This window comes from Pygocentrus nattereri, chromosome 12 (assembly GCF_015220715.1).
Source record: "Pygocentrus nattereri isolate fPygNat1 chromosome 12, fPygNat1.pri, whole genome shotgun sequence".
Classification (NCBI taxonomy): Eukaryota; Metazoa; Chordata; class Actinopteri; order Characiformes; family Serrasalmidae; genus Pygocentrus; species Pygocentrus nattereri.
Window position 1 is genome coordinate 39,900,837 of NC_051222.1, and position 12,524 is coordinate 39,913,360.

The window sequence follows — 12,524 nt, forward strand, 5'->3', positions numbered from 1 at the left end:
TTAAGGCTCTGTACGTTATGGGGCTGTCGTGGCTAACATGCCTCTGCAACATTGCATGGACCTCTGGAACAGTACCCTTGGACTGGCAGACCGGGGTAGTGCTCTCTATTTTTAAAAAGGGGGACTGGAGGGTGTGTGCTATCTATCAGGGTATCACACTGCTCAACCTCCCTAGGAAAGTCTATGCCAAGGTGGTGGAATGGAGACTTTGAATGATAGTTGAACCTCAGAGTGAGGAGGAACAATGCAGATTCCATCCTGGCCTTGGAACAATGGACCAGATTTTCACTCTCTCACAGATTGTTGAGGGGGCATGGGAGTATGCCAACCCAGTCTACATGTGTTTTGTAGACTTGGAGAAGGCTTATGACCGTGTTCCCCAAGATATCTTGTGGGAGGTCCTCCAGGAGTATGGGGTACCGGGGCTACTACTCTGGGCTATCCAATCTCTGTACTCCCAGAGTGAGAGCTGCGTTCGTATACTTAGCATTAATTTGGATCCTTTCAGTGTTAGCGTTGGGCTCCGGTAGGGTTGTGCCCTGTCTCCACTCCTGTTCGTGATATTCATGGACAGAATGTCAGGGCATAGCCGAGGTTAGGAGGGCATTATGTGTGGAGGCCAGAGGGTGGTGTTTCTGCTATTTGGAGACAATATTGTTCTTTTGGCTGAATCACACTCACTGGAATGATTTGCAGTTGAGTGTGAAGTGATTGGCATGCAGATCAGCACCTCCAAGTCTAAGTCCATGGTCTTAGCCTGGAGAAGGATGGCATGTCCACTCCAGGTAAGGGGAAAGTATTTGCCCCAAGTGGAGGAGTTTAAGTATCTCAGGGTCTTGCTCACGAGTGATGGGAAGAGGGATCGTGAGATCAGCTGCAGGCCGGGACAGGCGGCAGCAGTAATGTGCTCACTATACTGGACTGTAGTGGTGAAGAGGGAGCTGAGCCAAAAGGCGAAGCTCTCTGTTTACCAGTTGGTCTACATCCCGACCCTCACCTATGGTCATGAGCTGTGGGTAATGACTAAAAGAATACAAGCAGCGGGAATTAGCTTTCTTCATAGGGTGGTAGCTACACTCTATTTGATAGAGTGAGGAGCTCGGTCATCTGGGAAGAGATGAGAGTAAAGCCACTACTCCTCCACATTGAGAGGAGCCAGCTGAGGTGGTTCGGGCATGTGATCCGGGTGCCCCCTGGACGCCTGTCGGTGGGGGTATACCAGGCATGGCATAGTGGGACAAGACACCAGGGGCGTTCTAGGACGGGCTCGTGGGATTATATCACCAAGTTGGCCTGAGAGCGGCTTCAAGTCCCCTGGAATGAGCTGGAGGATGTTGTGGGGGACAGGGTCATCTAGGATTCTCTGTTCTCTCAACTACTATTGTGACCCTATCTGGACTGAGCGGTTAATGATGATGATGATGATGATTTTTTCCTAGTTCTTTGATATAAAAGGGAGATTTGATATAGGTCTATAATTTGATAGTTCACAGGGATCAACGTTAGCTTTCTTAATCAGAGTCTAATTACTGCTAATTTGAGTTTTTTCTGATTTATCCAAAGATAAGAGAGGAGTATATTATTGACAGAATAGATTTGGTTAATTAATTAATTAATTTATTTATTTATTTAGACATATTTCATGTTTTTACCCAATTTTCTCCCCATTTAGTCATTTCCAATTCCACACGCTAGTTAGGACTCCCCCAATCACACGATGCTAGCAAAATTAGGAGTGTGAAAGCTAACACAGGCTTCCTCTGAGACCTGTGAAATGCCACCGTATCTTTTCGAACTGCCACTCATGCAACATCACACTATCTAGAGTAGATCAAAAAAGTGTCCTCTAAGAACTTGATCATTATATCTAACTCGGTAGGATTAGATGGACAGCTGACAGATGCTGATAGTTGAGGCAGCTCAAAGTGCTTTACAGACAGGTGATAACACATAGTTATAGAAAAGATCACCTTTAACCAGAGCTCTTTCCAGGTGTCTCTCTTTTAACTTAAGACACATATTTTGCTCATTGTAAGGTTTACAGGTATGACTGTGTGTGTGTGTATGAATGAGTGGTGGTAAGAAATGCATGTTTTATTTTATTTTATTCACTACATGTGAATGTCTGTCTGGTACTGTGCTCTGTGAACTTGTATAACCAAAATCAAATTCCTTGTATGAGTAAGCAAACCTGACCTATAATTCTGATTCTGAGATTTTGAAACTAAACACTCAGAGCAAAGCAACAGCTTGTGGTCTGCCAAACTCAATTCTCGCACTGTTTCGTCGGCTGAATTGAGTCCTTTCCAGGGGTCTCGCAAATCCAATGAGAGAAGAAGTGACTTTCAAAGGTCGGTGGTTGCAACTAATTGCAAGTAATGTGTAACAGCAAATTAAAGTGTAAAAAGTTGCAAAAAACTAGCAAAATAGAACAGAGAAAACAGCAAACACTCCCACCAGCAACTTTGAAAAACAGAAGTTTTCTCCTCAGTTCCAAAACCGTTACAGAATGCTGTTAAAGAAGAGGTGATGAAACACAGTGGTAAACAGGCCCACGTTCCATGAAATGTGTTGTTGCCATCACATTCAAAATGGGCAAATATTTTTCAGAAAATGGTAGAATTTCTTAGTTTCAACATCTGGTTTGTTGTCTTTGTCTTAGTACTTTCCTTTAAAAATATGGTTCACATGATTCTCACATCATTGCATTTTGTTTTTATTTATATTCTGCACAGCATCCCGACTTTTTTGGAAATAGGGTTGTAAATAAAATAGAATGTAAGGATCTGCAAATCATTTAAAAAAGAAAGCTTATCAAATGTTGAAACTGAGAAATGTTATTGTTTTTTCAAGTATATATACACTTCTTAAACTTGCTGCCAGCAACAAAACTGGGACAGGGCAACAAAAGACTAGTATAGTTAAATAATACTAAAACAACATAATTGGGTCAGTAACATGATTGGGTATAAAGAGCATCTCAGAGGGGTGGAGTGTTTCAGAAGTAAAGAGGAGGAGGGGGTCACCACTCTGTGAAATCAAAGAATCAGCCCTGAGGCAGCACAGTTCATTACATGCACATAAGTATTCACAGCCTTTGCCATAACATTAAAAATTGAGCTCAGGTGCATTCTGTTTCCAGTGATCATACTTCAGTTGTTTTGACTTGTTTGGAGTCCACCTGTGGTAGATCCAGGTGATTGGACATGATGTGGAAAGGCACACACCTGTCTATATATAGTCCCATAGTTAACAGTACATGGCAGAGCACAAATCAAGCCATGAAGTCCAAGGGATTGTCTGTAGGCCTCTGAGACAGGATTGTATCGAAGCACAGATCTGGGAAAAGGTACAGAAAAAGTTCTTCAGCGTGGAAGGTCCAAATGAACACAGTGGCCTCCATCATCCATAAATGGAAGAAGTTTGGAACCACCAGGACTCTTCCTAGAGCTGGCCACCTGGCCAGTCTGAGTGATCGGGGTAGAAGGGCCTTAGTCAGGGAGGTGGCCAAGAACCCAAGGGTTGCTCTGACAGAGCTTCAGCATTGCTCTGTGGAGAGAGGAGAACCTTCCAGAAGGACAACCATTTCTGCAGCACTCCACCAATCAGGCCTGTATGGTAGAATGGCCAGACGGAAGCCACTCCTCAGTAAAAGGCAAAAGACAGCAAACTTGAAGTTTGCCAAAAAGATACCTGAAGGACTCTCAGATCATAAGAAACAAACTTCTCTGGTCTGATGAAACAAAGATTGAACTCTTTGGCCTGAATGCCAAGCGTCACGTCTGGAGGAAACCAGGCACCGCTTATCACCTGGGCAATACCATCCCTACAGTGAAGCATGTTAGTGGCAGCATCATGCTGTGGCATTGTTTTTCAGCAGCAGGAACTGGGAGACTAGTCAGGGTTGAGGAGAAGATGAATGCAGCAATGTACAGAGACATCCTTGAAGAAAACCTGCTCCAGAGTGCTCTGGCCCTCAGACTGGGGTGAAGGTTCATCTTCCAAAAGGACAATGACCCTAAGCACACAGCCAAGATGACAAAGGAGTGGCTTCAGGACAACTCTGTGAATGTTCTTGAGTGGCCCAGCCAGAGCCCAGACTTGAACCTGATTGAAGGAGAGATCTGAAAATGGCTGTGGACCGACGCTCCCTATCCAACCTGATTGAGCTTGAGAGGTTCTGCAAAGAAGAACAGGAGAAACTGCCCAAAAACAGGTGCCGAGCTTGTAGCATCATACTCATAAAGACTTGAGGCTGTTATTGCTGCTGTTGAAGGTGCTTCAACAAAGTATCGAGCAAAGGCTGTGAAAACTTATATACATGTGATTTTTTTTTGTTTGTTTCTTATTTTTAATGAATTTGCAAACATTCAAACTTTTTTTTTCATTTTGAGGAATTTTGAGGAAATAAATTAATTTAATCCATTTTGGAATAAGGCTGTAACATAAGAAAATGTGGAAAAAGTGAAGCATTGTGAAAACTTTCTGTATGCACTGTAATTTAGTTTATCTATTTCAGCTGATTTCATCTGTAGTAGTATAGCAAAAATAAAGTTATTCATTATTCTATTTGAAAGGTTTTCAGCTTTTTTATTACCACAATGTATCCACATTTCTCTCTCTGATATTTCTTTTGTTATTATTAGTTGCATTGCTACTACAACAACTATTGTTGAATCTTTTAATATCAATGCTTACTTTGTTCATTTTTAAAAAGTGTTGGTGTAATGAGAGAGAATTGCAAAATATATTTTATTTTAATAATTGGCTTTAAAATATTAGGTCTGACAACAATATAGAGTCAATGAAAAGCAAATTTAAAAATAAAAACATTATTTTCCCATTTATCTACAAATCTAGCCATGTTAGAGCAATGAGAATTTGGCCACTTCTATAGGAAAATGTTACTTATGTTAGTTCTTTTCATGGGACAACACTGACAAAATGACACTTTGACACAATGAAAAGTCATCTGTGCAGCTTATATAACAGTGTAAATTTATTCTTCCCTCAAAATAACTCAATATACAGCCATTAATGTCTAAACCACCTGCAACAAAAGTGAGTACACCCCTAAGAGACAGTTCCTGAAGTGGCAATATTTTGTGTGGTCACCATTATTTTCCAGAACTGCCTTAACTCTCCTGGGCATGGAGTTTACCAGAGCTTCACAGGTTGCCACTGGAATGCTTTTCCACTCTGGAAAACTTTCACAGCTGGTGGATATTCGAGACTTTGCGCTCCTCCACCTTCCACTTGAGGATGCCCCAAAGATGTTCTATTGGGTTTAGGTCTGGAGACATGCTTGGCCAGTCCATCACCTTTACCCTCAGCCTCTTCAATAAAGCAGTGGTCATCTTAGAGGTGTGTTTGGGGTCATTATCATGCTGAAACACTGCCCTGCGACCCAGTTTCCGGAGGGAGGGGATCATGCTCTGCTTCAGTATTTCACAGTACACATTGGAGTTCATGTGTCCCTCAATGAAATGTAACTCCCCAACACATGCACTCAGCTTCTTTGGACAACCAACACGAGGTCTGTTCTGAGTGGACCCTGCTCTTTTAAATCGCTGGATGATCTTGGCCAATATCTGCAGAAATGTGAGGGGTGCACTCACTTTTGTGATACACTGTACATATGAATACAGCTGCAAAAGCTATTTTGATGCAGTGAAATAATCACATTTACATGTTTGAAATATTTGCAGCCTTTGTCAACAATCCATGTAGCAACAGAAAATCTGGAAAAGTTCCATAATTCTAATTTTTCTACAGAGTGCCAAAAAAATGTGGTGAACTTGGTCTTCTTGTTCGATGGCTCTTCCAGTATGAAAACCGGGGACTTTAATCAGAATAAAAACTTCATCTGGAAAATTACAACTCAACTTAAGAACTCATCCATTCAGGTAAAAGCACTGTAAAGTTATATTTTCACTTTTTTGAAAATCATGATTTTTTTCATCAATAATTTGATTTTCACTTCCAAGTTTTAAATCAACAAAATTGATGTAAATTCATTAAATGAACTTTTAATTACACTATAACTGCACTTTTTTTGTTTTTGTGGTGCCACACGATATGTCATATGATATGATATGAATATATGTCACAGTATATAGTATATTAATATATACTTGGTCCGGTGTTTGTGTACTGCATTACAAAGTACATGAAGATAAAAGGCTGAAACAATACCATTTTCATAACTCAGTCATCCTTCAAGAGATTTGTGCATTTATGTATTTGTTTTAATGAGTCTATTTCTTGTCTGTCTGTGTTTAGTTTGCTGCTGTCCAGTTTTCTGCAGTTCCCCGGACCGTTTTCACCTTTAAAGATTACATGGACGGCACAGCTCAGAAAAAGCTTGATGAAGAGGAGCATATGAGGGATCTCACAAACACCCACCAGGGTATTGACTATGTTCTGTGAGTAATCTGTGAGTTTCTGTTAAAGCAAAGAAAATGGGCTAGAGTTGTTTTTGTTTTTTTGCATAGATACTGCATTTGGTAACATGCTATAAGTTTTAAGTGATACTTATTAATCCCACAACGGGGAAATTTCACCTCTGCAATTAACCCATCTGTGCAGTGAAACACCACATACACACTAGTGAGCACACACACACTAGGGGGCAGTAAGCACACTTGCCTGGAGCGGTGGGCAACCCTATCCACGGCACCCGGGGAGCAGTTGGGGGTTAGGTGTCTTGCTCAAGGACACCTCAGTCATGGACTGTTAGTTCAGGGGATCAAACCAGCGACCTTCCAGTCACAGGACTGGTTCCCTAACCTCCAGCCCACAACTGCCCCAAAATATTATAATATTATAATAACTTATGATAACCCATTAACTGACATATGACACATTTACCTTGTCTTGAATGGCGCTATAATACTCCAAACAAGGCAGTGTCGCTTAGACTAAGAATTCCAAATCCTAGAATCACGGCTATCTGACGACTAACATGCTGTAGATTTGGACTGTCTCTACTTCCTGTCTCCACCCTGTGATATCCTGTAAAACTATAGACCAGAGATATAGTTGAGATAGTCTCAAACAAAGTTTTTGAACGTGTGATAAACTGCAACGATCAGCCAAAGAGACGCCACCAATTAAGTTCAGAAACTGCAACAGTACACCACTCAGGTTTTGTTAAAGAAGCGTCACATGACAGCCATGCGTTACCTTTATTTTAGAAACAAGGAATACCTTTAAGATACTGTTGGAATGTCTGTAAATAAAGGATGGATATTTTACGCACATCTGTTAGCAGTAGTTATACCTTCACACCCGTTATCTACCATAAGATGATGTAACGTCAATAACTTGATGTAAAGGCTCTGTTTACTTCTTTCACTTCAGAAATCAACTAAATATGTAATTTGGTCAGAGGGAGCTGTAATGGTAACTGTTAAATGAATATCATTCCTTTTAACCATGTAGAATTAGGGTGGAGCTTCCTGTCGTATCTGAAAAGAGCCATGCAAGATACAGTAAGAGCACAAATGAAAATCTCTCCAGTGTGATCTGGAAAGATCAGTGTTCACTCAACTCTCTGTTTCATTTAGACTAATGTATCATGATAAAGGGATCCTGAAGTGTGAATGGAGCTGTATTTTTATGTGTTTCCAGAGCAAACCTCTTTAATAATGTTTCTTCTGGTGTGGATCCTGATGCTACAAAAGCCCTGATGATCATCACAGATGGAAGTCCTACTGATTTTGACACTAAAAATGTTATAAAGAGGTGTGAAGATCAGCACATCACTCGCTTTGTTATTGGGGTGAGTTCATTAAAGCAGCACACCAAACAATCACACACACACACACACACACACACACACACACACACACACATATATATATATATATATATATATATATATATATATACAAACATTAGAATTACAAATAATGAAAAAAAAATCATTACGGATAATAATTAAACACAAAACTAAAATAATTAATATAAAATCACAAACATGTTTTATATTGAGGTTACTCAGAGTGGATGTATATGGCTCGTGGTGACCTCCCCTTGTTAATTTGAGGATGTTCAGTGGCTATTTCTGCTGGTCCAAAATAAGAGCATTTTCTGAGCAGTAACAGATTCTTCTTCAGAAAAATGCCAGTAAATTCAATGAAAAAAGCTATTTTTAAAAACTGTACTACTATATATACTTCAGAGATTTCACATTTCATCATCGTCACTGCTACATTGAGAGTGGTACCAAGAGCAACTCTCTGATCAGAAACCAGTGAGTGGCTGAGGATAGCTTCTAGTCCCCATGTATGTTTTATGTGTATATATATATATATATATATATATATATATATATATATATATATACACACACACACACATATATACATTCAGCTCAAAAAAATAAAGGGAACACTCAAATAACTCATCCTAGATCTGAATGAATGAAATATTCTCATTGAATACTTTGTTCTGTACAAAGTTGAATGATCTGACAACAAAATCACACAAAAATCATCAATGGAAATCAAATGTATTAACCAGTGGAGGCCTGGATTTGGAGTCACACACAAAATTAAACTGGAAAAACACACTACAGGCTGATCCAACTTTGATGTGATGTCCTTAAAACAAGTCAAAATGAGGCTCAGTGTTGTGTCCGGCCTCCACGTGCCTGTATGACCTCCCTACAATGCCTGGACATGCTCCTGATGAGGTGGCGGATGGTCTCCTGAGGGCTCTCCTCCCAGACCTGGACTAAAGCATCCGCCAGCTCCTGGACAGTCTGTGGTGCAACGTGGCGTTGGTGGATGGAGCGAGACATGATGTCCCAGATGTGCTCAATCGGATTCAGGTCTGGGGAATGGGTGGGCCAGTCCATAGCTTCAATGCCTTCATCTTGCAGGAACTGCTGACACACTCCAGCCACATGAGGTCTAGCATTGTCCTGCATTAGGAGGAACCTACGGCCAACCGCACCAGCATATGGTCTCACAAGGGGTCTGAGGATCTCATCTCGGTACCTAATGGCAGTCAGGCTACCTCTGGCGAGCACATGGAGGGCTGTGCGGCCCTCCAAAGAAATGCCACCCCACACCATTACTGACCCACTGCCAAACCGGTCATGCTGAAGGATGTTGCAGGCAGCAGATCGCTCTCCACGGCTTCTCCAGACTCTGTCACGTCTGTCACATGTGCTCAGTGTGAACCTGCTTTCATCTGTGAAGATCACAGGGCGCCAGTGGCGAATTTGCCAATCCTGGTGTTCTCAGGCAAATGCCAAGCGTCCTGCACGGTGTTGGGCTGTGAGCACAACCCCCATCTGTGGACGTCGGGCCCTCATACCATCCTCATGGAGACGGTTTCTAACCGTTTGTGCAGACACATGCACATTTGTGGCCTGCTGGAGGTCATTTTGCAGGGCTCTGGCAGTGCTCCTCCTGTTCCTCCTTGCACAAAGGTGGAGGTAGCGGTCCTGCTGCTGGGTTGTTGCCTTCCTATGGCCTCCTCTACGTCTCCTGGTGTACTGGCCTGTCTCCTGGTAGCTTCCCAGCCTCTGGACACTATGCTGACAGACACAGCAAACCTTCTTGCCACAGCTCGCATTGATGTGCCATCCTGGATGAGCTGCACTACCTGAGCCACTTGTGTGGGTTGTAGAGTCTGTCTCCTGCTACCAGGAGTCTGAAAGCACCACCAACATTCAAAAGTGACCAAAACATCAGCCAGAAAGCAGAAAGGTACTGAGAAGTGGTCTCCACCTGCAGAACCACTCCTTTATTGAGCATGTCTTGCTAATTGCCAATAATTTCCACCTGTTGTCTGTTCCATTTGCACAACAGCTGTGAAATTGATTGTCAATCAGTGTTGCTTCCTAAGTGGACAGTTTGATTTCACAGAAGTTTGATTTACTTGGAGTTATATTGCGTTGTTTAAGTGTTCCCTTTATTTTTTTGAGCAGTGTATATATATATATATATACAATGTTAAATATGTCCAGTCAAAGGCAGTGGCAACAAAGTGAACAGTGTGATATCACCTTGAGAAACCTAAATCTCCTGTGCGACTTTTATTTGCTGATTTTTCATGAACTTTTAATAACATGTAATAACATGCCTCATATGTTGATTTAATGACTGGCCTCTTATTTTAAATTGCCAGGTGGCCTGGTCGTGCAGGCACCACAGCACAAACACAGGCTCTCTCTTAATCGTCTGTGTCTTTTCTCTTGAGACAGATGCAGTGGATCACATTGTGTTGGTTTGTCAGACTCATGATGTTCGGTAGTGAGAGAAATTAAGCGTCTATCTTCTGACCTGATGATGGTCAGCTCCCTCCATTGTTTGTCCTATCTGCTGATCTGAGGTGGTCAACTCCCTGCATTGTTGGTATGGCCCTTTGATTGCCGACCATAAGGTCACACAATAACCCTCCAGGGTGGCAACCATCAAGGAGTGTTGATGTTCGCCATCCTTGCAGGGAGTCGGCACCTCTGTCCTTTTGATAGGGTAATCATCATCCCCCTGCTTAACCCCCTCTTCTTTATCACCCTCATCTCCCTTGCATACCCCTGCTTAACCCCCTCTTCTTTATCACCCTCATCCCCCTCGCGTACCCCCCTTAAAACTCCTCTTCCTCACGTTTATCCTCCTCCCACAACTTCCAGTGTATATGAGGTCCTCCTAAAATATCCCTAAACAGACTGGCTGTGATAGACTGGCTACGATCGACTAAGCTGTGCTCACATTTCCTGTGTGTCAATAAAATCAAGTCTACGCTGAAGGTCTCCTGACTTCTGAATCCTGAAAGCTGAATTTCTAACAACTTGGTGCCGTGACCAGGATGGCATACTGAAACCTACTTGGTGAGTAAACACCATTTCGAACCAAAGAGAAATTCTGGTTTTATAACACAGAGAAGTCAATAAAGTTTAGCCTCTCTGAAACAAGGGAAGTTTATTTGTTGTTACTGATAAAGAAACCTAGTGTTTTTTGTGGCTGTTATACCCTTTGTTTCAAGGGAAGTTTTACCTGTTGTCACTGATAAAGAAACCTAGTGTTTTTTGTGGCTGTTATACCCTTTGTTTCAAGGGAAGTTTATTTGTTGTTACTGATAAAGAAACCTAGTGTTTTTTGTGGCTGTTATACCCTTTGTTTCAAGGGAAGTTTTACCTGTTGTCACTGATAAAGAAACCTAGTGTTTTTTTGTGGCTGTTATACCCTTTGTTTCAAGGGAAGTTTACTTGTTTGTTTGTTTGTTTGTTTATTTGATTGTCTTGTCACTAGTCACCTCACCATGATTTCCAAAGGCCAAAATGCTCAGAAAAATGGTAAAAATTCCTGGAAACCTCTTAACTATAAAAAGAGCACACTAGTTAGGGGTGGGACTGAAATGCCGCAGTGGACTGACTCTGAATTTGAAATGGTAATGGACAACATAGTCAAAAAACATGTTAATAAGCAAAAAAGGTCAGAGTACTTTTCTTCCAAAGGTTTTCCTACTGATAGAGTGTGGTCTCCTACAGAATGCAAAACAGCTTTGGGCTATGGGATTAAACATGATTCTGTGAAGGAATGTCTTTTTTTGCTAGAACAATACTGGGGGTATAAACTTAGGCATATGGAGGAAAGGCTAGCAGAGGCTGAGGGGAAGATCCTAGAGTTAACTATTGAAAGTAAAAAGCACAAAACAGCTTCACTGAATGCCCAAAGAACATGCAAAAAACTTCAACAATCACTGACTGAGGTTGAACATTTACATGCTAACTGCAAACCTAAGCGCCACGGTCAACCAGGTCAGTCATGCTACACAGAGGATGAAAATCCTCCAATGTTTCATGGGCTGTACCCGGACATGGATGCATTCTGCTCACTCTCTGATGAAGATTCTGAATCTACTCAGAATAAAGTATTTCAAATGAGACCTGTAACAATCAGATCTGCTGAGGTCCTCAATAGGGGTGGTGAAGTCAAGGAAACAAGAGTACAGATTGGTCACATTCCTTTGGATGCTGCCACATTGGATAGACTGTCCAAGGAATTTAAACATCCAAGGCTAATGGGCCTTGACTTCATTGACCTTATTGAAAAAAAGAAAAACCTTTATTCATTGCATCCTAATGACGCTGTAGCAATAGCAAGCCAGGTTCTTAACATTACTGATAGCAGGAAGCTTGCCAATTAAGTGTTAGATGGTTTGGGTGATAATGGCCAAGACATTAATAAAGGGTGGGAAGTTTTCAAAGTGTGGATTAGCCACAAATATCGTAAGACCACTGATTGGGGGCAGATAAGTAATTGTAAACAGAGAAAAGGAGAATCAACTGCAGAATATTGTGACTGGTTTGAAAGAGTTTTTCTTCGTCGTTGTGGCATTGATACTTACAACAACGATAGTATTGATTGCACCACTGAGGGTCCACACTTTGGACAACTGGTCGACTCACTGCGACCAGACCTTAGACAGCCTCTAGTGACAGCTGTTCCAAACTGGCATAAGGTTAAATGGGGTGAGCTTAAAAGTGAACTGGACAGATTGGATCT

General features: G+C 41.6%; 1 protein-coding gene across 2 annotated transcripts in view; it reads left to right on the forward strand.

Annotated features, from left to right (window-relative positions):
- Positions 1 to 12,524, forward strand: part of LOC108412866 (integrin alpha-M-like) — a 79,005-nt gene that overhangs the window by 29,197 nt on the left and 37,284 nt on the right. For both annotated transcript variants that reach the window (XM_037543636.1, XM_037543635.1), the window contains 3 exons: positions 5,776 to 5,906; positions 6,283 to 6,425; positions 7,633 to 7,783. In XM_037543636.1, the coding sequence (XP_037399533.1) occupies positions 5,776 to 5,906; positions 6,283 to 6,425; positions 7,633 to 7,783 (425 nt within the window). The remainder of the gene's footprint in view (positions 1 to 5,775; positions 5,907 to 6,282; positions 6,426 to 7,632; positions 7,784 to 12,524) is intronic.